General features: G+C 44.2%; 1 protein-coding gene across 1 annotated transcript in view; it reads left to right on the forward strand.

The window, feature by feature from the left end:
* The window catches only part of FLT3 (fms related receptor tyrosine kinase 3), a 158,441-nt gene that overhangs the window by 18,720 nt on the left and 111,795 nt on the right, over positions 1-27,926 (forward strand). The window contains exon 2 of the mRNA XM_077298293.1: positions 18,753-18,862. Coding sequence (XP_077154408.1) covers positions 18,753-18,862 — 110 coding nt within the window. The remainder of the gene's footprint in view (positions 1-18,752; positions 18,863-27,926) is intronic.

Here is a 27,926-nt window from a genome sequence, read left to right on the forward strand (position 1 = left end):
GATCCAGCCCACATCCGTGAAGAGCCTTCAGAAATTTTTGGGCTTTGCTAATTTTTATCGTCGTTTCATTGCCAACTTCTCCAGTGTGGTTAAACCCCTGACCGATTTGACGAGGAAGGGCGCTGATGTAGCTAATTGGTCCTCTGAGGCTGTTTCTGCCTTTTAGGAGCTTAAGCGCCGATTTACTTCTGCCCCTGTGTTGCGTCAGCCGGATGTTTCTCTTCCTTTTCAAGTTGAGGTTGACGCTTCTGAGATTGGGGCAGGGGCCATTTTGTCTCAGAGGAATTCTGATGGTTCCTTGATGAAACCGTGTGCCTTCTTTTCTTGAAAGTTTTCGCCTGCGGAACGCAATTATGATGTCGGCAATCGTGAGTTGTTGGCTATGAAGTGGGCATTTGAGGAGTGGTGTCATTGGCTTGAGGGGGCCAAGCACCGTATTGTGGTCTTGACCGATCATAAGAATCTGATTTACCTCGAGTCTGCCAAACGGCTGAATCCTAGACAGGCCCGATAGTCCCTGTTTTCCTCCCGTTTTGATTTTGTTGTCTCGTATCTTCCGGGTTCTAAGAATGTTAAGGCTGATGCCCTTTCTAGTAGTTTTTTGCCTGATTCCCCTGGGATTCTTGAGCCGGTTGGTATTCTGAAGAAAGGGGTGATTCTTTCTGCCATCTACCCTGATTTGCGACGGGTTCTTCAGGAGTTTCAGGCTGATAAACCTGATCGCTGTCCAGCGGGGAAACTGTTTGTTCCTGACAGATGGACTAGTAAAGTGATTTCTGAGGTTCACTGTTCTGTGTTGGCTGGCCATCCTGGGATTTTTGGTACCAGAGATTTGGTTAGTAGGTCCTTTTGGTGGCCTTCTTTGTCACGGGATGTGCGTTCTTTTGTGCAGTCCTGTGGGACTTGTGCGCAGGCCAAACCTTGCTTCTCCCGCGCCAGTGGGTTGCTTTTGCCTTTGCCGGTCCCTGAGAGGCCTTGGACGCATATTTCTATAAATTTTATTTCGGATCTTCCTGTTTCCCAGAGGATGTCGGTTACCTGGGTGGTCTGTGACCGGTTTTCTAAGATGGTTCATTTGGTACCTTTGCCTAAATTGCCTTCCTCTTCTGAGTTGGTTCCGTTGTTTTTTCAGCATGTGGTTCGTTTGCATGGCTGTTATGACCCCAATGGCGAGGGTCTCAGAGGAACAAGTAAGTCTGCGACGTACAAAAATCCAGCTCATAGGGCAGTGGTAACTGGGTTGACCATATATCTACTCCTAACGCCAACACTAGAAGTAGCCGGGGAACATGCCTACGTTGGTCGCTAGATGTCTCGCGCCAGCCGGAGGACTAACTACCCCTAGAAGAGGAAAACAAAGACCTCTCTTGCCTCCAGAGAATAGACCCCAAAAGTAGGATACAAGCCCCCCACAAATAATAACGGTGAGGTAAGAGGAAATGACAAACACAGAGATGAACTAGGTTTAGCAAAGAGAGGCCCACTTACTAATAGCAGAATGTAGTAAGATAACTTATATGGTCAACAAAAACCCTAACAAAAATCCACACTGGAGATTCAAGAACCCCCGAACCGTCTAACGGCCCGGGGGGAGAACTCCAGCCTCCCTAGAGCTTCCAGCAAGGTTAGGATACAGATTATGTACAAGCTGGACAAAAATGCAAACAAAAACAAATAGCAAAAAGCAAGAAAGCAGACTTAGCTTAATTTAGCAGGAACCAGGATCAGTAGACAAGAGCACAACAGATTAGCTCTGATTACAACGTTGCCAGGCATTGAACTGAAGGTCCAGGGAGCTTATATAGCAACACCCCTGACCTAACGACCCAGGTGAGCATACAAGGGATGGCAGACATTCCCAGAGTCAAATCACTAGTAACCACTAGAGGGAGCCAAAAAGATAAATTCACAACAGTACCCCCCCCTTAGTGAGGGGTCACCGAACCCTCACCAAGACCACCAGGGCGATCAGGATGAGCGGTGTGAAAGGCACGAACCAAATCGGCCGCATGCACATCAGAGGCGACCACCCAGGAATTATCCTCCTGACCATAGCCCTTCCACTTGACCAGGTACTGAAGCCTCCGCCTGGAGAGACGAGAATCTAAGATCTTCTCCACCACGTACTCCAACTCGCCCTCAACCAACACCGGAGCAGGAGGCTCAGCAGAAGGAACAACAGGCACAACGTACCGCCGCAACAAGGACCTATGAAATACGTTGTGGATGGCAAACGACACCGGAAGATCCAGGCGAAAGGATACAGGATTAATGATTTCCAATATCTTGTAAGGACCAATGAAGCGAGGCTTAAATTTGGGAGAGGAGACCTTCATAGGAACAAATCAAGAAGACAGCCATACCAAATCCCCAACGCGAAGTCGGGGACCCACACCGCGGCGGCGGTTGGCAAAACGCTGAGCCTTCTCCTGTGACAACTTCAAGTTGTCCACCACATGACTCCAGATCCGCTGCAACCTATCCACCACGGAATCCACCCCAGGACAGTCAGAAGGCTCCACATGTCCCGAGGAAAAACGAGGATGGAAACCAGAGTTGCAGAAAAATGGCGAAACCAAGGTGGCGGAACTAGCCCGATTATTAAGGGCAAATTCAGCCAACGGCAAGAAGGTCACCCAATCATCCTGATCAGAAGAGACAAAACACCTCAAATAAGCCTCCAGAGTCTGATTAGTTCGCTTCGTTTGTCCGTTAGTCTGGGGATGGAAAGCGGATGAAAACGACAACTCAATGCCCATCCTACCACAAAAGGATCGCCAGAACCTGGAAACAAACTGGGATCCTCTGTCCGACACAATATTCTCAGGAATGCCGTGCAAACGAACCATGTTCTGGAAGAACACAGGAACCAGATCAGAAGAGGAGGGCAGCTTAGGCAAAGGAACCAAATGGACCATCTTGGAGAAACGATCACATATCACCCAGATGACAGACATGCCCTGAGACACCGGAAGATCAGAAATGAAATCCATAGAGATGTGTGTCCAAGGTCTCTTCGGGACAGGCAAGGGCAAGAGCAACCCGCTAGCACGAGAGCAGCAAGGCTTAGCTCGAGCACAAGTACCACAGGACTGCACAAATGACCGCACATCCCTTGACAAGGAAGGCCACCAAAAGGACCTGGCCACCAGATCTCTGGTGCCAAAAATTCCCGGGTGCCCTGCCAACACCGAGGAATGAACCTCGGAAATGACTCTGTTGGTCCATCTAGCAGGCACAAACAATCTGTCAGGTGGACAAGAGTCAGGCCTACCAGCCTGAAATCTCTGTAACACACGTCGCAGATCTGGAGAAATAGCAGACACGATAACTCCTTCCTTAAGAATACCCACAGGTTCAGCGACTCCAGGAGCATCAGGCACAAAGCTCCTAGACAGAGCATCGGCCTTCACATTCTTAGAACCTGGTAAATACGAGACCACAAAGTCAAAACGGGAGAAAAACAATGACCAGCGGGCCTGTCTAGGATTCAGGCGTTTAGCAGACTCGAGATACATCAGATTTTTGTGATCAGTCAAGACCACCACACGATGCTTAGCACCCTCGAGCCAATGACGCCACTCCTCAAATGCCCACTTCATGGCCAACAACTCCCGATTGCCCACATCATAATTTCGCTCTGCCGGCGAAAACTTCCTAGAGAAAAAGGCACAAGGTCTCATAGTAGAGCAACCAGGGCCTCTCTGCGACAAAACGGCCCCTGCCCCAATCTCCGAAGCATCCACCTCAACCTGAAAGGGAAGTGAGACGTCAGGCTGGCACAAAACAGGCGCCGAAGTAAACCGGCGTTTCAACTCCTGGAAAGCCTCCACGGCAGCAGGAGCCCAGTTAGCTACATCAGAGCCTTTCTTGGTCATATCCGTCAGCGGTTTAACAACGCTAGAGAAATTTGCGATAAAACAACGGTAGAAGTTAGCAAAACCCAAGAACTTCTGAAGACTCTTAACTGACGAGGGTTGAGTCCAATCATGAATAGCTCGGACCTTGACTGGATCCATCTCCACAGCAGAAGGGGAAAAAATGAACCCCAAAAAGGGAACCTTCTGTACACCAAAGAGACACTTTGAGCCTTTTACAAACAAAGAATTTTCACGCAGAATCTCAAAAACCATCCTGACCTGCTCCACATGCGAGTCCCAATCATCAGAAAAAACCAGAATATCATCCAGATAAACAATCAAAAATTTATCCAGATACTTCCGGAAGATGTCATGCATGAAGGACTGAAAAACTGAAGGTGCATTAGAGAGCCCAAATGGCATCACCAAGTACTCAAAATGACCTTCGGGCGTATTGAATGCGGTTTTCCATTCATCGCCCTGCCTAATGCGCACAAGGTTGTACGCACCACGAAGGTCTATCTTGGTGAACCACTTGGCACCTTTAATCCGGGCAAACAAATCTGACAACAGCGGCAAAGGATACTGAAATTTGACAGTGATCTTATTTAAATGCCGATAGTCAATACAAGGCCTCAAAGATCCGTCCTTTTTGGCCACAAAAAAGAATCCCGCACCAAGAGGGGAAGAAGAAGGACGGATATGCCCCTTCTCAAGAGACTCCTTGATATATGAACGCATCGCGGTATGTTCAGGTACCGACAGATTAAACAGTCTCCCCTTAGGAAACTTACTGCCAGGAATCAAATCTATTGCACAGTCACATTCCCTATGAGGAGGCAGTGCACTGGACTTAGAGTCGTTGAAGACATCCTGATAATCAGACAAATACGCCGGAACTTCCGAAGGCGTAGAAGAAGCAATAGACAAGGGCAGGGAATCTCCATGAATTCCATGGCAGCCCCAACTTGACACTGACATAGCCTTCCAGTCCAAGACTGGATTATGGGTCTGTAACCATGGCAAACCCAAAACAACCAAATCATGCATTTTATGCAGAACAAGAAAACGTATTACCTCTCGATGTTCGGGAGTCATGCACATGGTAACCTGTGTCCAAAACTGCGGTTTATTTTTTGCCAATGGCGTAGAATCAATACCCCTAAGAGGGATAGGATTTTCCAATGGCTCAAGAACAAATCCGCAGCGCTTGGCAAATGACAGATCCATAAGGCTCAGGGCAGCACCTGAGTCCACAAACGCCATGACAGGATACGATGACAGTGAGCAAATCAAAGTTACAGATAGAATAAATTTAGGTTGCAAATTACCAATGGCGACCGGACTAACAACCTTAGTAAGACGTTTAGAGCATGCTGAGATAACATGTGTAGAATCACCACAGTAGTAACACAAGCCATTCTGGCGTCTATGAATTTTCCGCTCATTTCTAGTCAGGATTCTATCACATTGCATTAAATCAGGTGCCTGTTCAGACAACACCATGAGGGAATTTGCGGTTTTGCGCTCCCGCAACCGCCGGTCGATTTGAATAGCCAGGGCCATAGAATCATTCAGACCTGTGGGAATGGGAAAACCCACCATCACATTCTTAATGGCTTCAGAAAGGCCATTTCTAAAATTTGCAGCCAATGCACACTCGTTCCACTGGGTCAGCACGGACCATTTCCGAAATTTTTGGCAATACACTTCAGCCTCGTCCTGGCCCTGAGACATCGCCAGCAAGGCTTTTTCTGCCTGAATCTCAAGATTGGGTTCCTCATAAAGCAAACCGAGCGCCAGAAAAAACGCATCAATGTCAGCCAATGCCGGATCTCCTGGCGCCAGCGAGAAGGCCCAATCCTGAGGGTCGCCCCGTAAAAAAGAAATAACAATTTTTACTTGCTGAGCGGAGTCTCCAGATGAACAGGGTCTCAGGGACAAAAACAATTTACAATTATTCCTGAAATTTCTAAATTTAAATCGGTCTCCGGAAAACGGTTCAGGAATCGGTATCTTAGGTTCTGACATAGGATTTCTGATAACATAATCTTGTATGCCCTGCACACGAGCAGCAAGCTGGTCCACACTTGTAATCAAGGTCTGGACATTCATGTCTGCAGCAAACACAAGCCACTCAGAGGTAAAGGGGAAAAGAAAAAAAAATGAGAGAGAGAAAAAAAAACTCAGAACTTTCTTTCTTATAATCCCGCTTCTGCAATGCATTTAACATTTAATACTGGCCTGGCAAACTGTTATGACCCCAATGGCGAGGGTCTCAGAGGAACAAGTAAGTCTGCGACGTACAAAAATCCAGCTCATAGGGCAGTGGTAACTGGGTTGACCATATATCTACTCCTAACGCCAACACTAGAAGTAGCCGGGGAACATGCCTACGTTGGTCGCTAGATGTCTCGCGCCAGCCGGAGGACTAACTACCCCTAGAAGAGGAAAACAAAGACCTCTCTTGCCTCCAGAGAATAGACCCCAAAAGTAGGATACAAGCCCCCCACAAATAATAACGGTGAGGTAAGAGGAAATGACAAACACAGAGATGAACTAGGTTTAGCAAAGAGAGGCCCACTTACTAATAGCAGAATGTAGTAAGATAACTTATATGGTCAACAAAAACCCTAACAAAAATCCACACTGGAGATTCAAGAACCCCCGAACCGTCTAACGGCCCGGGGGGAGAACTCCAGCCTCCCTAGAGCTTCCAGCAAGGTTAGGATACAGATTATGTACAAGCTGGACAAAAATGCAAACAAAAACAAATAGCAAAAAGCAAGAAAGCAGACTTAGCTTAATTTAGCAGGAACCAGGATCAGTAGACAAGAGCACAACAGATTAGCTCTGATTACAACGTTGCCAGGCATTGAACTGAAGGTCCAGGGAGCTTATATAGCAACACCCCTGACCTAACGACCCAGGTGAGCATACAAGGGATGGCAGACATTCCCAGAGTCAAATCACTAGTAACCACTAGAGGGAGCCAAAAAGATAAATTCACAACACATGGCATTCCGGAGAATATTGTGTCCGATAGAGGTTCCCAGTTTGTTTCTAGGTTTTGGCGGTCCTTTTGTACTAAGCTGGGCATTGATTTGTCTTTTTCTTCCGCATTTCATCCTCAGACAAACGGCCAAACCGAGCGAACTAACCAGACTTTGGAAACTTATTTGAGATGCTTTGTGTCTGCCGATCAGGATGATTGGGTGGCTTTCTTGCCATTGGCCGAGTTTGCCCTTAATAATCGGGCTAGTTCTGCTATCTTGGTTTCACCATTCTTTTGTAATTCTGGGTTTCATCCTCGTTTTTCTTCAGGGCAGGTTGAGTCTTCTGATTGTCCTGGGGTGGACTCTGTGGTTGACAGGTTGCAGCAGATTTGGGCTCATGTTGTGGACAATTTGGTGTTGTCTCAGGAGGAGGCTCAGCGTTTTGCAAACCGTCGTCGGCGTGTGGGTTCCCAGCTTCGGGTTGGGGATTTGGTCTGGTTGTCTTCTCGTCATGTTCCTATGAAGGTTTCTTCCCCGAAGTTCAAGCCTCGGTTTATTGGTCCTTATAGGATTTCTGAGATTATCAATCCAGTGTCTTTTCGTTTGGCCCTTCCAGCCTCTTTTTCCATCCATAATGTTTTTCATAGATCTTTGTTGCGGAAATATGTGGTGCCCGTGGTTCCCTCTGTTGATCCTCCTGCCCCGGTGTTGATTGATGGGGAGTTGGAGTATGTTGTGGAGAAGATCTTGGATTCTCGTTTTTCAAGACGGAGGCTTCAGTATCTTGTCAAGTGGAAGGGTTATGGCCAGGAGGATAATTCTTGGGTTGTTGCCTCCGATGTTCATGCTGACGATTTGGTTCGTGCCTTCGATTTGGCTCGTCCGGATCGGCCTGGGGGCTCTGGTGAGGGTTCGGTGACCCCTCCTCAAGGGGGGTACTGTTGTGAATTCTGTTGTGGGTTCTGCTCTTGGGCTCCTTCCGGTGGTTATAAGTGGTAGTGCTGCTGTTTGTCCTTCACAGCAGTCATCAGGTGCTTCCACTTTGGACGGGGCTATTTAGTCTGGCTTCACCCTTTAGTGAGTGCCAGTTGTCCATTGTTTTTCTGGAGGATTCACATCTCTGCTTGGTTTTTCCTGCTGGATTGTCCAAATCATCAAAGATAAGTCCTGGCTTTGTTTTTGCAGTCCACATGCGTCGGACTTTATAGTTCAGTGAATTGCTATGTTTTTTCTTGTCCAGCTTTGTCTGTGTAAGGATTTATTCAGCCAAGCTGGAAGCTCCGGAGTCGCAGAGTTACCCTCCATGCCTTTAGTTAGGTGTGGAGATTTTTGTATTCTCTGTGGTGGATTTTTGTAGTATTTTAATACTGACCGCACAGTACTCTGTCCTGTCTTTTCTTTCTAGGTAGCGTGGCCTCCTTTGCTAAATTCTGTTTTCAGTCTGCGTTTGTAATTTCCCTCTCCTCTCACAGTCAATATTTGTGGGGGGCTGTCTTTCCTTTGGGGATTTTCTCTGAGGCAAGATAGTTTTCCTGTTTCTTTCTTTAGGGGTAATTAGTCCTCTGGCTGTGACGAGGTGTCAAGGGAGAGACAGGAACATCCCACGGCTACTTATAGTTGCGGTGTTAAGTTCAGGGTCTGCGGTCAGTATAGAGGCCACCTACTCCAGAGCTCGTCCATGCTGCTCCTAGGCCACCAGATCATAACAGGCAGGATAGCTGAATTGCAAGTTACCTGTTCGCCATACACACCTGAAGACACAGTGACACATAGAGCCCGGGGCGTGATAGAGTCCCTGTAAAAAGGCTCGAGTTACCTGTCATACAGGTATTGCCCTATCCTATATGGGGGACAGAGAGAAGAACTGTGAGGACCTTATCTGAAGCCATAGGCAGTAAGGGACTACAACACCACAGCGCTAGAGGAAGGCTTTTAACTCCACCTCGTAAAGGGGACTCTGGATTCGCTTCCAAGCCGGCCGGACCCTGCCTGCCCTGTGATCTGGTACTCTGGACTGTGGCTGCCTGAAGTCTTCAGTAAACCAGGTAAAGAGACTGCAAACCTGTGTCCTCTTCTTTACTGCACCATTCACCATCTTCCATCTACACACCGGGAGCCCTGGCGATATACTTCACCTGTGGGAAGTTACACCATCTAGCAGCCATACCAACACCCCAGAGGACCCCTTAAAGCAGCGTCGGTCCCCACTGACTGAATACCACAGGTGGCATCACGAACATAAACTTTATTCAATTCCCCTTTTACATGGGCGCCCAGGGCCACGGACCGGGTCGCCACCGTGACATCCCCCTGTGAACACCAGACCCCGTACCGGGTACCCCACGGCCCTGGCTAGCGACTCATCATTATGTAACTTGGCCTGTTAGGATGTTTTGGAGTTAAATAGCTTTTTTTGTTCAGTGAATGTGACCTCCTAATGCTGCAAATTCCATAAATGAGCATTCTCAGTTCTTTAAAACCTATCAAATGTTTAGAAATTCTACTGTGCCTAATAATTTGAAGATTATACTGTTATCATTGGGAGGTTTCTTCAATAAAATTAGATGTATACTCTAACGGGTGATGACCGACCATTTAGGAAAATCCGAGAAAAATGTCATTTGCATAATAATTTGGAACACTGTGTATTACCCTCTTTCACAAATTTACTTCTACTTCTCTAGATACAAATAAACTAGGTTGTTTGTTGAATGATGAGATCCTGCTTTTGTCTGTACACAGTGAATGAATATATTGGCCAACTTCTGCTCATGTAAGTGGCTCACTCTTGCATAGGGGCCGGAGGATTCTCCTGTCCTCCCGTGGGCCAGTCCGAGCCTGGTAGCAGCCATTCACAGTTCATCTGTAGCAGCCATTCATCATTTCTCAGTTCTCCTGTTTCGCTGTTATGTCATATTTTAAATAAAGCTGCTTTGTTTTTGATATTTCCTTGTATTGCCTTTGAGAAAACTTTATTGATACAGACATGTGTAAGCAGAACGGCAGAAACGCATTAGAAATGCAGATACAGTTTTTAACTGCGGATTACCTCAGCGTACCCACAAGATAAACTGACTTGTATATTATGCAGGTCAGTTCACGCTGCATGAAAAAAAGCACAGCGGGCAAAATATTTCTATAAATCACATCTGCTTTGTCAGAAATGTAAGATACTTCATATTTTCGCTATGAAAAAAAGACTCAGCGTCTTACTTTGGAATTAACTTTATATCCCTATATATTATCATTTGCAATTTTTGTGCTTTTTGCTTTTCTTTTTTTTTTGTCTTGTGTTTCTCGCTGATTTTTTTTTGCCCTAAGTTTATCAATATGTCTCATGTAATTCAAAAATTTGGTGCAAATTAAAAAATGTTCTTTATTGTCTTTAGTTTTTGGGAATTTTTTAGCACAAAAAGATGCTCAAAAATATTTTACAATAGTCTTCAACTGCGCCAAAATAAAAAAAAATCTGACAGAAACTTTACTCCAGGCAGGGAGTGGAGTGAGATGCTAAAAAAAAAAAAGCGATAAACATTTTGCTAAGCAAAGTTGTCCAAAACAAATAAAAAGAAAAACAAGTTAAAAAATGGAGCAAAAAATATAAAGTATAGGACACATACTAAAACCACTAAAAAAGAGTAAATTACTGCAAACAAACTTGAGAAACGACACTGGTGACTGGTTATTCCTCCATATAGAAAAGAGTGACAATGCCCATGGGGAAGGGGCCGACATGAGCATGCGAGATCCTGCCGTGTGACATGAGGTGTGCACCACAGAGGGCTACTTTTAATAGTATATTTATTAATAGACATCTTTGTCATTAACCGCAAACAGCTTTATGCTTGGTTTAGAAGCCACCTGTGTATTTTCTACCCTACATGTAACAGTATGCACAGAGAGCAGTGAAAGTTGGTTTGATCCACGTTGCAGTTTATGCTTATGCAAGGCTACCCACAGAGAAAAGGAAGACTATAATAATAAATCCAATAAATCTGGTGGAAAGCATGCCAAGAAGCGTGAAAGCTGTGATTAAAAATCATGGTTATTCCTCAAAATATTGATTTCTGAACTCTTCCTGAGTTAAAACATTAGTATTGTTGTTTCTAAATGATTATGAACTTGTTTTCTTTGCATTATTTGAGGTCTGAAAGCACTGGGTTGTTTTTTTTTTTAATTTTGACCATTTTTCTTTGTAAAAAAAAAAAAAAAGCATCATGAAGAGCAAACTCACCTGTGTGCATTTTTGCTACTAGGCAGCCAACCCCTCTAATGTTTGGGCGGGTGGGTGGTTGCTCTCATCAGTAGCTTGCACCTGTGCTGCTTTAGCATTTATTAGGGGCCTGCTGCACCCTGCGAGTGCATTTGTCATCTGACAAGTTTTGGTGAGTTTGCTCTTCATGTTGTGTTTTTTTATAAATTTTTCTATGTTAGCTGTTTTTAAAAAAAAATGCAAAATTTATTGCATGGAAATTCAGAGACACGTTGTCAGAAGTTTATAGAATAAAAGAACAATTTACATTTTACTCAAAACTATACCTATAAAGAGAAAAATCAGACAAACTGAACATTTTGCAGTGGTCTCTTAATTTTTGCCAGAGCTGTATATATATATATATATATATATATATATATATATATATATATATATATATATATATATATATATATATACATATATATATAAATCAGGACTCCTGAAAAGCCACACAAGGTCTAAAGGTAGTCACAATTATTTCTGTGTGCTTCTGTTAAATTGACATTTTGTTGTTTTTGTAAAGTGATTTACGCTTAGACTAGAACACGACTCCTTATTTCCTTCCCGTCTCGGTTCAGTCTGGCACTTCAACCTTAAGGAAGTTCATTTTCTTTTTCAGTTCTTCTTCACTGGTTATGCTCAAGTGTTTTTGTTCTCTTTTCTTTCAGATGTAAAATAACTCACCTTCCTATGTACTATTTTTTGATGACCACAGTTATTGCAGACAAAAGGGCACAACGTACCCATCGCCACATCACTTCCAGCCGGAATAAAATTCTCAGCTCCTGAACTTCCGCCTTTGTCCCGAATACATTTATTGAATAGGATCTGTCACCTATCCTGACATCTGTGTTAGTAAAGACGTGTATTCTAGAGCATCTTCGATATAATCTCTGTGTTATGCTGTTTATTCCTACTATTAATTTATGAATGAATTAAAACCGGGTGTTACCAGTTGCGGGGGTGTCCCTGCACACTCTTACACTGTCCAATCAGCACTGACAGAGCCAAAAAGTATCTTGACACACCACTTTGACAAGGTCATTGGTAATACAACCCAGTTGTCAATTTATCTAGAAATGTTTAGGAAGCATAACAGTTACAGAACAATGAAAAAAAAAAGTGCAACAGATTATCCAGGAAAATTGACAAAACCTTTTTAATATTGAACTAGTCTGACTAGTACGAGTCTGTCCTCCTACTGTTCCCCTCAAAATTTAATTGAAACTAATCAAATGTATGACCCCTTGGTTAACAGTAGTGATGAGGGAGCGTGCTCCGATAAGGTGTTATCCGGCATGCTCGTGTGCCAAAAATATGTTCGAGTCCCCACAGTTGCATGTCTCGTGGCTGTTCGACAGCTGCAACACATGCAAGGATTGTCTAAGAAACAGATGCCTGAACGATCCCCGACAATCCTATTCTGATATTGTCAGCACTGAAAGGACATAGGCACAGTGAGCAGGGACACCCCCCAACTAGTAATACCCAGTTGTCAGTTTATACATTTCAAGGAGGAATAACAGTGGAAACGCATACACTCTAAAATGCTCCAACACTATTATATTTTAAGGAATGCAAGCATTTATTAAAACAGATTTGTGAAGAGAATGGACTTTAATCACTTTTAGTCATTTAGAGGATTTATCCACAGTAGTGATCATGCCAGTAGTGTATAGTGGTTTTGAGAGTGACCCACACGTTTGATTTCACCTAAACTACTCATAAAAAGTTAAGAATATTTGGCTTTTGTACAAAATTTCAGGATGAACCAAAAATGCTCTCTAACTATCTCAGGTGAGCTTAATGTGAATGTCTCTAAGCTTTTGAATTCAAAAGTCAAACTCTTCAATGTTTCAGTACTTTTTGCACAACTTGCTGTTATCTAACAGGTGTTGGATTCAAGAATCACCCAATACATTTCGGGGTTCAATTAGAATTGGTATTTAAACCATCCTCCTCATCATGCTGTTCACATTTTGACATCATGAGACCAAGACTACAATTGATGATCCTGCTTCAAGCAGGATGTTCTCAAACAGAAGTGGCCACTTAGGGTACCGTCACACAGTACCATTTACATCGCTACGACGGCACGATTCGTGACGTCGCAGCGATCGTATGATTATCGCTCCAGCGTCGTAGACTGCGGTCACACGTTGCAATCACGGCGCTGGAGCGATGCCGAAGTCCCCGGGTAACCAGGGTAAACATCGGGTTACTAAGCGCAGGGCCGCGCTTAGTAACCCGATGTTTACCGTGGTTACCAGCGTAAAAGTAAAAAAAAAAAAACCGTACATGCTCACCATCTGATGTCCGTCAGGTCCCTTGCCGTCTGCTTCCTGCTCTGACTGAGATCCGGCCGTACAGTGAGAGCAGAGCACAGCGGTGACGTCACCGCTGTGATCTGCTCTCACTTTCCGGCCGGCAGACAGTCAGAGCGGGAAGCGGACGGCAAGGGACCTGACGGACATCAGATGGTGAGCATGTACGGTTTGGTTTTTTTTACTTTTACGCTGGTAACCACGGTAAACATCGGGTTACTAAGCGCGGCCCTGCGCTTAGTTACCCGATGTTTACCCTGGTTACCAGCGAACGCATCGCTGGATCGCTGTCACACACAACGATCCAGCGATGACAGCGGGAGATCCAGCGACGAAAGAAAGTTTCAAACGATCTGCTACGACGTACGATTCTCAGCTGGGTGCCTGATCGCAGTAGCGTGTCAGACACTGCGATATCATAACGATATCGCTAGAACGTCACGAATTGTGCCGTCCTAGCGATCAAAATTGCACTGTGTGACAGTACCCTTAGCTTAGAGTGTCACAGAGTCATCAGCAGGGAGCAACAGAGATACAGAGAGACTGGAAGAGTCACAGAAAGGCAGAGAAGTGAATGTCCTTTGGCCACATCCCACACTGATGACCGCTTTATTGTGAATAATGCCCTTCGGAACTTGATGACGAATTGCACACAACTCCAGGCACATTTAGGGGAGGAGAGAGGCACCCAAATGGAAGACCATTTACATCAGCGTTATCTGCAAGGGTACCCGACCACACTACCAGGCACAGGTGACCCGACCACACAGGTGTCATCATCTTGCATGGACCAGGGAGCATCTATGCTGGTCGAGGGACCAGTGAGCCTCAGTGCCGTTTACTGATGAAAGTTAAGCAGAAATGATGGCTGACAACGATGTTGGAGATGTCAAAGAGAGCGCCATGCATCTGCCACTGCTGTCACCAGACGAGTCTTTTATAGTATTTTTGTGTGGGCAGGTTGCTAGTCAATGCAGAACTGCCTTACCCTGTGTCAGTGGTACAGTGAACAGCCCCTATTACTTAAATAACATCATTATTCCAGTCATTGTATCTCTGCACAAACAAGACAGGCCTAATTTCATCTTCATGGACGATAATGCTCCAGCTCATCGAGGTCGCACCAGTGAGGAATGGCCGCTGAGGACTGGGATACCTCAAATGGAGTGGCTTGCACTTTCTCCAGACTTAAATCCCATAGAAAACCTATGAGATTAGCTGAGTCACCATGTAGAGGCACATAACTCTGTACCATTGTATTTCAAGACTTCTGCCCTTCACCCTGGCAGCTGGATTTCAGCTTTTGGACCAAATCTTACTGAAGACAACCCATTCTTACCTAATCAGTGCTTGGAGATGATCATAATTTCTGTGTTTTTGTTTGTCCTCCCACTTTTTGAGGACTGACCACAGGTTCTTAATGGGATTGAGTTCTGGGGAGTTACTTTCCTGGCCATGGACCCAGAATGTAAATGTTTTATTCACAAACCCACTTAGGCTAGTTTCACACTGGTGTTTATCCGGGCTGCGGAGGGATGTGGACTTCCTCTGTGAAGCTCTGACCACTCCTGCGCCTCTTCATTCAGCTCCGCCTACGGCTGCATGCGGCGTGCGCACCCTATCTTTAACATTGGGTCCACAGGCCATGCTGCTGTATGCGGATGCCTCCGCATGCGTCGTTTTGACGGTGCGACGACCTGCGCCGAACGCAACGAGTTGCAATTTCGTACAGATGCCGCACTGTCAAAACGATACATGTGGAGGCATCTGCATACAGCGGCATGGCCTGCATACCCAATGTTAAAGATAGGGTGCGCACGCTGCATGCAGCCGTAGGCGGAGCTGCATGAAGAGGTGTGGCAGTGGGCGGAGCTTCACGGAGGAAGTCCGCATCCCTCCGCAGCCCGGCAAAACGCTAATATGAAACTAGCCTTAGATATCACTTTTGCTTTGTGACGTAGTCTCCATCAGGATTGCAAAATGCATTGCTTATCACCAAATTGCTCCTGGATGGTTGTGACAAATTGTTCTTGGAGGATGTTTAGATCCTATTCATTCATGGGAGTGTTCTTAGGCAAAATTATGAGTGTGCCTTTCATGAACAGCCCCCACATATGAGTGGTCTCAGGATGCTTTACTGTTGGCACATGACTCATGGTAGGGCTCACCTTTTTTCCTCTGGACAGTATTTCTCCCATATGTCCCAAACAGTCTGAAGGGGCTTCATGAAAGAAAACTACTTGACCCCAGTCCGCTTCAGTCCAATATCTGTACTTCCTGCAGAATGTCACTCTGTCCTTTATGTTTTTTGGGAGAAAAGTAACTTCTTTATTACCCTTCTTGAGACGAGGTCAACCTACAAAAGCCTTTGACTGGCTATGCATGCAGATGCTCTGTCATCTGCTTGCTGCCATTCCTTTGCACTGGTGTTGAAACAATTCCATAGCTGATCCTCATTAAGAGACCATACTGGCACTTGCTTGGCTTCTTGGGCGCTCTGAAGCCTTCTTCACAGTAATTGAACATGTTAGTTTGAAGCTCTTTGAAGTTGCAATGTCCTTGCCTGTAAAACCCTTTGGATGCAAAGTAATGGTGACTGCACGTTTCATTGGAGGTAATCTTGGTCAACAGAAGGTAATTATTTCAAGCAGGAGCCGCTTTTAAAGCAACCAGTCTGCTCTTAAAATTCAGTCAGCATGTAGAGTGATATCAGCTGCCTTGTCTTGTTAAGACTTTTTCCTGAGCTAATGAAAAGATCACAGAAATGATGTAAGCAGGTCATTGTGTGTTAGGGCTGAAATTTAATAGAAATTGGATTTTTGTGATTATGCTCATTTTCATGGCAAAGGAGCGAATTTGCAGTTATTTTACAATTCATCTGATCTAGCTTCATAACAAGTTAATACATGTCACCTATTATAGGTGGAATCTTACTGAGTAATGATGACCTAAATATACTGTATCTGGACTTCTACCCTGATAAACTCATCTGGTAACCTAGTTGTCATATTTAATGGGGAAAAAAACTAACAATCTGAAATTATAAATGAATATATTTCTAAAGCGTGCATTATATGTGACATAGATTATGTTTTGAGCAGAGACTGGAGTAGACGGCATATTGTTTGGCATCAGTCTCTTCCTGCCAGGGCCACACAGCGACTCTTCTGCTCCACAGGAAACAGCTAGCATCGTCTGAACAGGAAAGATGAACTGCTGGAGGACTGCTTGGCGCAGTGACTGTTAAAGGAGACACTTTAAAAATAGATCTTTAAGGGAAGTCCATCAACATTGGTGGTTGCACCTGATTTACGATGCATTTACCTAAAATATTCAGAATATTCCAAAAATGAAAGTTAAAAGACTGATATTCTGGTACAAAGGAGATGCTTTATAAAAAAGAAATTAACGACCCATGTTGCAAGAGTGAGGCATCTACCATATGGCTGACCCGGCCATCAGTCGCTTGATGCAAATCCAGCTTCAGAACCTCAGCAGTCAGCAGCCTTAATGTTCCCCTGGAGCAGCCTTTGCAGTAGGATCAATCCTCCTACGCAGTCTATATGCAGGATACAGGAAGCGGGATAAAATTATACCTTGATATCTGCGATTTTATGCCTTATTGCAAAGAAATACACACTTTTTTAAATATAAATGACCTGTACAGGACAATGGGACAGGACATAAATAACTCTGACAATCTGCCTCCTTTTTAAATGAAAGGTGATGTTACCAGGGTGAAACATGTAAGTAACACAGAACAGGGGAAATTAGCTTAGTCTCATAACAAACATGCTCTCACAGCTCTGCTGTATTATAACAATATTGCAGCCCTGTCTGCCTGTGAGATGGAAGCTGAGAGGAACCTGCAGCTCTCACGGCTCTGCTGTATTATAACAGTATTACAGCCCTGTCTGCCTGTGAGATGGAAGCTGAGAGGAACCTGCAGCTCTCACAGCTCTGCTGTATTATAACAGTATTACAGCCCTGTCTGCCTGTGAGATGGAAGCTGAGAGGAACCTGCAGCTCTCACAGCTCTGCTGTATTATAACAGCATTACAGCCCTGTCTGCCTGTGAGATGGAAGCTGAGAGGAACCTGCAGCTCTCAAAGCTCTGCTGTTATAACAGCATTACAGCCCCGTCTGCCTGTGAGATGGAAGCTGAGAGGAACCTGCGGGTGTCACAGCTCTGCTGTATAATAAGAATATTGCAGCCCTGTCTGCCTGTGAGATGGAAGCTGAGAGGAACCTGCAGCTCTCACAGCTCTGCTGTATTATAACAATATTACAGCCCTGTCTGCCTGTGAGATGAAAGCTGAGAGGAACCTGAAGCTCTCACAGCTCTGCTGTATTATAACAGCATTACAGCCCTGTCTGCCTGTGAGATGGAAGCTGAGAATAACCTGCAGCTTTCACAGCTCTGCTGTATTATAACAGCATTACAGCCCTGTCTGCCTGTGAGACGGAAGCTGAGAGGAACCTGCAGCTCTCACAGCTCTGCTGTATTATAACAACATTACAGCCCTGTCTGCCTGTGAGATGGAAGCTGAGAAGAACCTGCAGCTCTCACAGCTCTGCTGTATTATAACAGCATTACAGCCCTGTCTGCCTGCGAGATGGAAGCTGAGAGGGACCTGCAGTTCTCACAGCTCTGCTGTGTTATAACAGCATTACAGCCGTGTCTGCCTGTGAGATGGAAGCTGAGAAGAACCTTCAGCTCTCACAGCTCTGCTGTATTATAACAGCATTACAGCCCCGTCTGCCTGTGAGATGGAAGCTGAGAGGAACCTGTGGGTGTCACAGCTCTGCTGTATAATAAGAATATTGCAGCCCTGTCTGCCTGTGAGATGGAAGCTGAGAAGAACCTGCAGATGTGTCAGGTATAATCACACACAGCTCTGCAGTGAGATCAGGAGAGCAGAGAGCGGCCATTACACATCACAGTGGTAACAATTGCATATCACACTGGTAACTTATCCTTCATGTAAAATAATCTCTGGAGGCAGATTCTCAGGGAGATCTATGTCTGGCCCATAGATCTTAACAGCTCATTTACATATATCAAAAATGTGGATTTCTCTGGAATAAGACATCAGATTGCAGATATCAAGGTACCATGTTACTCAGCTTCCTATGACCTGTGCTCATATAGAGGGCTTAGGAGAATTGATCCTACTGTGAGATTCCCTTTAACAGGTTTCCTTCGTCCATGCAAGAAAGTTGGTGCTCTGTATTAACGATTAGACATAGTTATGGCGACATTAGTATTGTTCACTGAAGTTGATTGAATCTTTCACTGATTTACTTTCTACAGTTGCCGTCTTCTTAACCTTATTGATGGTCACCAAACAAAGCATGTCTCCATTTGAATGCTATTTAATAAGAAGCGTTCCAGACAAAGACGAATCTGGATCTGGATTAGAGGTTGGTATTCATTTTCTGTTGTATTTTTGTTGCACTGAAATGTGGTTCAGTATGGCAAAATAAAATGCCCAACACATTTCTGAGCCCCTTTTTAGTTTAGATCATGCTTTCCATGAAAGGCCGTGGCCAAACTATGCCTATTAGCATTATATAACTGGGAGAATAAAGCTTTCACAAACCTACAGAACCATCTAAGGCCGGGGTCACACTAGAGAGTTTTATGGACGTATGAGAGGCGCAAAAACTACGCATTGCACACAGACCAATGATTCTCTATGGGGCAGCTCCTATCTGCTGTATATTTCACAGCCGTATTTTACGGGCTGAGAAAATCGCAGCATGCTGCGTTTGTCAGCATATTGCGCAAAAAATCCGCCAATGAAAGTCTATGGGATACGGATTACACACGGACCATCAGTGTGACTTGTGAGAAATACGCACCGGTGTTCTATAGAAAAGCTGGTAATTCAGTGCGGTGTAAAGTAAAATCACACTGACAGGTTAGAATAGAACAGATAGAATAAATGTGTAGACATAGTATAGGTATATATATATATATATATATATATAAAATACAGTGCTAGATAGCTTAAAAGCCGGTAATTCAATTGCCGCCTTTTGCTATCTCCTTATCAAACCGACGGGATATGAGACATGGTTTACATTCAGTAAATCATTTCATATCCCTTATTTGTTTTACATATTCCTCACCACTTATGTTAGAAGTGTCAGTGGGCAAAATTTGGGGGCTCTAGGTGTTAAAATAAAGGATTAAATCACAGAAAAAACTGGAGTGGGCACCCGCGCAATTTTCTCCGCCAGAGTGGTAAAGCCATTGACTGAGGGCAGATATTAATAGCCTAGAGAGAGACCATGGTTATTGCCCCCCCCCCCCCCCCCCGGCTAAAAACATTTGCCCCCAGCCACCCCAGAAAAGGCATATCTGTAGGATGCGCCTATTCTGGCACTTAGCCTCTCTCTTCCCACTGCCCTGTTGTGGTGGGATATGGGGTAATAAGGGGTTAATGTCACCTTGCTAATGTAAATAGTAGTAAAGGGTTAATAATACACACACATTATGAATTAAGTATTTTAATGAAATAAATACATACATGGTGTTTTAAAATCTGTACTTAATCCACCTGAAGACCCTCGTTCTGTAAAAAAATAAAATAAAAATGCAACAATATCCCATACCTGTCCGTCGTACACTGTAAATCGATCTGAAGGGGTTAAATAATTTTACAACCAGGATTCTGCTAGCAGCTGTTGCTCCTGGTTGTAAAAACTGGGGAATGAATGGAATGCAGGGGAACGTAGCTACCTAGACTTGTGGTGCTGCGCCCCCAGCTGGCATAGCCTCATATGATCTCTAGCGTGGGAAAATATTCAGAAAAATTTCCACACTAGAGTTCATATGAGTTTATGCCACCAGGGGGTGCATCACTGCAAGTCTAGGTAGCTACGTTCCCCTGCATTTCATTCATTCCCTAGTTTTTACAATGAGGAGCAACAGCTGCATTAGCAGGCTCCTGGTTGTAAAATTATTTAACCCCTTCAGATCAATTTACAGCGTGGGACATGACTGTATGATGGACAGGTATGGGATATTGTTGCTTTTTTATTTTTTTTACAGAACGAGGGTCTTCAGATGGATTAAGCGTACAATAAAGATTTTAAAACCCCATGTGTGTATTTATTTCATTAAAATACTTTATTCATAATGTGTGTGTGTGTGTATTATTAACCCTTTACTACTATTGGATTAATAATGGATAGGTGTCTTATTGACATCTCTCCATTATTAACCAGGCTTAATGTCACCTTACATTAGCAAGGTGACATTAACCCCTTATTACCCCATATCCCACCACTACAGGGGAGTGGGAAGAGAGAGGCTAAGTGCCAGAATAGGCGCATCTTACAGATGTGCCTTTTCTGGGGTGGCTGGGGGCAGATGTTTTTAGCCAGGGGGGGACAATAACCATGATCCCTCTCTAGGCTATTAATATCTGCCCTCAGTCACTGACTTTCCCACTCTGGCGGAGAAAATTGCGCGGGAGCCCACGCCAGTTTTTTCCATGATTTAACCCTTTTTTTAACACCTAGAGCCCCCTAATTTTGCACACAGACACTTCTTTCATTATTAGTGAGGAATATGCAAAACAAAAATAAGGGATTTGAAATGGTTTACTGTATGTATGTATGTATGTATGTATGTCAGGTTTGATAAGGAGATAGCAAAAGCCGGCAATTGAATTACCGGCTTTTAAGCTATCTAGTGCTGTATTAAATATAAATATATATATGTGTCTCACTGATATATATATATATATATATATATATATATATATATATATATATGTTTTCACGAATATTTGAGCCCATGGATCCATTCTATGTCCGCTTTGCAAGCCGGCGAGAAAATCTCGCAGTACGGATGCCATACGGATTACATACGGAGGATGACATGCGCAAAATACGCTGCCACACCTTGCCTGCGGATGACATACGGATCACTGTTCAGGAACTTTTCTGCATATTATGCCTGTAAAAAACGGACCATATTTCCCTACGCTAAGTGTGACTCCGGCCTTAGGCCAATAAAAAAATGTCTTTAAACTATGCACTCTTTCATCGCAGTATATAATTTAAAAGGGACCTGTTTTACTAAAAAAAATTGGGTTTCCCATGAAGTAACAATTCTGGATCACTTCTGTCACATAACGCTGTATTGTACATTTCTCTGTTGTTCCACCTGAACAATTATGACTAAACGGACATGTGGGTGTTACCCCATGTGAATAGGGTGTGTCTCTGCACAGGCTGACATTGTCAGCACCTGATTGGACAATATCCCGGTGTGCAGGGGTATACCCCAAACTTCTAACACCCAGTTGTCAACATATTCAGAAATTTTCACGGGAGGGATCGACACAGCACAAAGATCTATGGAAAGATGCTCCACTAAAATTATTTCACAAAGAATACAAGTATGTACCTAAAGTGGATATGTGAGCTAATTTTACAAAAAACACTTCACATAGTATTGAAAATATACACTGCTCAAAAAAATAAAGAGAACACTAAGATCCCACATCCTAGATATCACTGAATGAAATATTCCAGTTGTAAATCTTTATTCATTACATAGTGGAATGTGTTGAGAACAATAAAACCTAAAAATGATCAACGTAAATCACAACTAATATCCCACGGAGGTTTAGAGTTGGAATGATGCTCAAAATCAAAGTGGAAAATGAAGTTACGGGCTGATCCAACTTCAGTGGAAATGCCTCAAGTCAAGGAAATGATGCTCAGTAGTGTTTGTGGCCTCCACATGCCTCTGTGATCTCCCTACAACACCTCGGCATGCTCCTGATGAGGCGGCAGATGGTCTCCTGAGGGATCTCCTCCCAGACCTGGACTAAAGCATCCGCCAACTCCTGGACAGTCTGTGGTGCAACGTGACGCTGGTGGATGGTGCGAGACATGATGTCCCAGATGTGTTCAATCGGATTCAGGTCTGGGGATCGGGCGGTCCAGTCCATAGCTTTAATGCCTTCATCTTGCAGGAACTGCTGACACACTCCAGCTACATGAGGTCTGGCATTGTCCTGCATTAGGAGGAACCCAGGGCCAACCGCACCAGCATGTGGTCTCACAAGGTGTCTGAGGATCTCATCTTGGTACCTAATGGCAATCAGGCTACCTCTGGCGAGCACATGGAGGGCTGTGCGGCGCTCCAAAGAAATGCCACCCCACACCATTACTGACCCACTACCAAACCGGTCATGCTGGAGGATGTTGCAGGCAGCAGATCGCTCTCCACGGCGTCTCCAGACTCTGTGACGTCTGTCACATGTGCTCAGTGTGAACCTACTTTAATCTGTGAAGAGCACAGGGTGCCAGTGGTGAATTTGCAAATCCTGGTGTTCTGTGGCAAATGCCAAGCGTCCTGCACGGTGTTGGGCTGTGAGCACAACCCCCATCTGTGGACGTTGGGCACTCAGACCATCCTCATGGAGTCGGCTTCTAACCATTTGTGCAGACACATGCACATTTGTGGCCTGCTGGAGTTCATTTTGCAGGGCTCTGGCAGTGCTCCTCCTGTTCCTCCTTGCACAAAGAAGGAGGTAGCGGTCCTGCTGCTGGGTTGTTGCCCTCCTACGGCCCCCTCCACGTCTCCTGGTGTACTGGCCTGTCTCCTGGTAGCGCCTCCAGCCTCTGGACACTACGCTGACAGACACAGCAAACCTTCTTGCCACAGCTTGCATTGATGTGCCATCCTGGATGAGCTGCACTACCTGAGCCACTTGTGTGAGTTGCAGAGTCCGTCTCAGGCTACCACGAGTGTGAAAGCACAGCCAACATTCAAAAGTGCCCAAAAAATCAGCCAGATAGCATTGGTACTGAGATGTGGTCTGTGGTCCCCACCTGCAGAACCACTCCTTTATTTAGTGTGTCTTGATAATTGCCAATAATTTCTATCTGTTGTCTATTCCATTTGCACAACAGCATGTGAAATTGATTGTCAAACAGTGTTGCTTCCTAAGTGGACAATTTGATTTCACAGAATTTTGATTTACTTGGAGTTATATTCTGTTGTTTATATGTTCCCTTTATTTTTTTGAGCAGTGTGTTTTAGACCTGGTGATCCTGGTGCACTTACTTTGAAAATCTATAGCTGACTGGTTGTATAATCACCACTGCAGGTTTCCAAAAACGTCAAGCAATTTAAAAAAAAAAGTGAGCTCATCATTCTTCAACTGATATCTGCTCCATACTTTTCAATAGGAGCGAATGGTAAGGCCAAAACACATCTGAAAGAGACTTGGACTTCTCTTGGATCATTTTGTGAGCGGAAAAAAGCTCAAAAATACCCCCCCCCCCCCCAAAAAAAAAAAAAAAAAAAAACCTCTTTAAAACAAAATCCAACAAAAATGCTAATGAACCACTTCAGGAAATGGTTGCAAAAATGCACAAAAATATGCTTTAGGAAAACAATGCAGAAAAAATGCTGCCATTTCTTGGGTTTGTATTTGGAAACCTTGTCATTTTTTACCCTCCCCACCCAAAACAAACGGTAGTGTGAACAAGCCCTAAGTGTCCCAATAGTTTGATAATCTCAATAAATTACTTTGAGAAGGTGAAGAATAACCAACCTACTGAGAAGTTGCATAAAATCTAACGATTTGTAAAACTAGAAAATCCGGTTCCATCCATCGATGACTAGGAAGAAGTGTGGACAACGTCTTTAAAAATGTTTAATTTTTAAAGGTGTCGTCTAAACTTCAGTCTTCAGGAACACTTCACTGTCCTGTCTCCCTGCTTCCTGCTTCCCAGGCTGTGGTGCCTTCCTGAAAATTGGCAACTCAGACCAGTATTATAGCTGCTCCGCTGGTCCGATCTCTGCCCTCTCCATAGGCAACATCACCTCAGAGGAGCTCATCCAGTCAGCTTCAGAGCAGCGCTTACAAGCTCTATAGAAAAGAGCTGGTAAGAGCTGCCCTCCTTGTCTAGGACACCCACCGGCCACTACTGATATACTTCAGAGGTGCTTCTTTTTACATGCACTTTGTCTCATCTTCATAAATGGATAAAATTGCAATCTCGTTACGTGACCTGTAAAAGAGACTGATACTCTAGAAAATTTATACTGGTTTGTCATTATTGCAGAGTATCAAGTATCCAGTAACTAAGTATGTATACGGGAGAAATATCAAAGCACATTGACCAAAAGTGATGAAGAATGTCATCTGTAATAACCCCACATCTAATCCCGGTCACAAAATGATAGATTGCTATATAAATCTACGGTGATCAATAAATGCTTTCACACATATCAGACATTGAAACCCAACACATACCTGCCAGCTACGAGTAGGCAGGAGGAGCAGATGCATGTCAAGTTTCTGCGGTTTATGTGTGCAGAATACTTCCCGTGCCTGACATACCTGAAAACAGAATTTGGAAAGCAGAACTGTGACAACCACAAAGAGCTGTAAGTCAGTGCTGAAGCCACTGAGGAACTTGTACACAGGAGATAGCATGACAGCATGGTCTACAAACAAGTGACCAAAGTTTCCGTAAGGAACCATACCGTTAAAGAGGTTATCTGGGACATTGCTTTTTTTTTTGCTATGGAGCTAAGAACTTAAAGGCAGGTAGTTGCTGACTACCTCACTGTTCTGCCCGGCACCGATACGTGCTGGCTGAGAGTGGTCACGGGCAGCTCCTGTGGGCGATTCTGCGGCTTCTTCTGACGTTGCGTCGACAGAGCAGCTACGTCTTTTCTATCCTGCTCTGTTGAAGGGTTTGAATGCCGCCGATTTCATGCTGATTGACAGTTTGGTTCCATGGATGAGGGAGGGATGGATGCATGATGCACACAGCACATTATACTCCAACTTTGTAGAAGCCTTTTTCTTCCTGGTTCATTCAATCAGCTGAGTCATTCTCCACACTGTGTGCTGCATGAGGAGGCTGGAGCAGGAGGGGGAGGATCTGGCCGAAACTGGGGGCGGTTAAGACTAGTCTCTGACAGCCAGGAAAACTCTAATCATCAAATGAGCAGCTCCTTCAGAATCAGGAGACAGCTGCTCACCAGACTAAGGCCTCATGCACACATTCAGTATTTGGTGAGTTTTTTTATACCAGTATTTGTAAGCCAAAACCAGGAGTGGAACGGTCAGAGGAAAAGCATAATAGAAACATTTGCGCCCCTTCTGCATTTATCACCCTCTCCTGGTTTTGGCCTAAAAAATGCTACGATAAAAAACTCACCAACTACTGACTGTGTGAATGAGGCCTAAGGGTAATACTTACAACACCATTCAGAATGCTGACAGGGAGTACAGGGTGGGCCATTTACATAGTTACACAGTTACACAGTTATTAAGGTTGAAGGAAGACTTTAAGTCCATCTAGTTCATTTACATGGATACACCGAAATAAAATGGGAATGGTTGGTGATGTCAACTTCCTGTTTGTGGCACATTAGTATATGGAAGGGGAAAAACTTTTCAAGATGGGTGGAGACCATGGCGGTTATTTTGAAGTCGGCCATTATGGATCCAACTCTATTTTTTTCAATGGGAAGAGGGTCATGTGACACATCAAACTTATTGAGAATTTCACAACAAAAACAATGGTGTGCTTGGTTTTAATGAAACTTTATTCTTTCATGAGTTATTTACAAGTTTATGACCACTTATAAAATGTGTTCAAATTGCTGCCCATTGTGTTGGATTGTCAATGCAACCCTCTTCTCCCACTCTTGACACACTGATAGCAACACCGCAGAAGAAATGCTTAACACGGCTTCCAGTATCCGTTGTTTCAGATGCTGCACATCTCGTATCTTCAAAGCATAGACAAGAGCACCACCACATTATGGGTGTCAGATCCGAGCATTCCTACATGAACAGTTTCCTGGAAAGTGGATTGGTCGTCGTGGGCCAGTTGAATGGCCACCAAGGTCTCCCGATCTGCCCCCCTTAGACTTTTATCTTTGGGGTCATATCTGAAGGCAATTGTCTATGCTGTGAAGATACAAGATGAGCAGCATCTGAAACAACAGATACTGGAAGCCTGTGCTGTGCCACAAACAGGAAGTTGATATCACCAACCATTCCCACTTTATTTAGGTATATCCATATAAATGGCCCACCCTGTATATTACATACTGTCAGCATTCTGCATCCTAGGTACACACCCAAATTATGCAGAAAGCCCAGACAACCCCTTTAAGTATTGATCCTAAGTGATTCTGCTGATAAGCGCAATGCTCCTGGGGAAAAATGTTATGCGAAATACAGTGGCATGTTTAAAATTTTGCACCCTTGGTCAAAATTACGGTTTTTGTGAACAGTTAAGCAAGTTGAAGATGAAATGATCTGAAAAGGACCTAAAGATAAAGCTGACACACTTCCTTTGTATTTTAGCCAATATATATTTTTATTTTTTTTCCATCTTTTATCATTTAAAAATTACAAAAAGGAAAATGGACCTATGCAAAAGTTTGAAAAAGAAAACGCGGTCTTTGCAGAGCGCTGAGGCAGATCTGCCTCAGCGCTCTGCAAAGACCGCGTTTTCCTTTTTCTTTTTCACTACTCTTCCCTTTTTGAGGGTACGCAGCAGGAGCTGCTCGGTGCATTGCATCCGGACACACAGACCACAGGCCGGGGATTTTGAGGACCAGCAATCACGTGACTCGAGGACCTGCGGTCACGTGTACACAGCTCAGCTTTGGCGGTGTCCATCAGCCTCCACATGTGACCTCCACATCTCCAGCTACAGGAATCTACAGGACGGACATCGCTCCTCACTCCCACGCTCACACCGGGGTTATGCAAGGGTGCATAACCCTGTTAGATTAGTGGCCCCTTGATTCTTGTCTAAATTGTATTATGGTGCATACAGATTCTGCTCATGTGCGCTCACCCCTCTCTCTCTTCTGTTTTATATGCAAAAGTTTGGGCACCTTGCATGGATAGTATCTAGTAGCACCCCCTGTTGAAAGTATCATTGCTTGTAAAAGCTTTTATTAGCCAGCCAACAGTCTTTCAATTCTTGTTTGAGGGATTTTTATCCATTCTTCCTTGGAAAACTCTTCCAGTTCTGTGAGATTCCTTGATCATCTTGTGTGCACTGCTAGTTTGAGGTCTAACCACAGAATTTCAATGATGTTCAGATCAGTGGACTGTGAGGGCCATTGTAAATCCTTCAGCTTGTGCCTTTTGAAGTAGTCTATTGTGGATTTTGACGTGTGTTTAGGATCGTTATCCATTTATAGAAGCCATCCTCTTTTCAACTTCAGCTTTTTTACAGATGGTGTTATGTTTGCATCAAGAATTTGTTTAAATTTCTTTCAATCCATTCTTCCCTCTACCCATGAAATGTTCCTCTTGCCATTGGCTGCAACATAACTCCAAAGCTTGATTGATCCACCTCCAGGCTTAATGGTTGGCGAAATGTTCTTTTCCTGAAATTGTGTGCCATGTTTTCTCCACACAAACCTTTGATCATTGTGACCAAAGAGTTCTATTTTAATCTCATTGGT

The sequence above is a fragment of the Ranitomeya variabilis genome, chromosome 3, assembly GCF_051348905.1.
Source record: "Ranitomeya variabilis isolate aRanVar5 chromosome 3, aRanVar5.hap1, whole genome shotgun sequence".
Lineage (NCBI taxonomy): Eukaryota > Metazoa > Chordata > Amphibia > Anura > Dendrobatidae > Ranitomeya > Ranitomeya variabilis.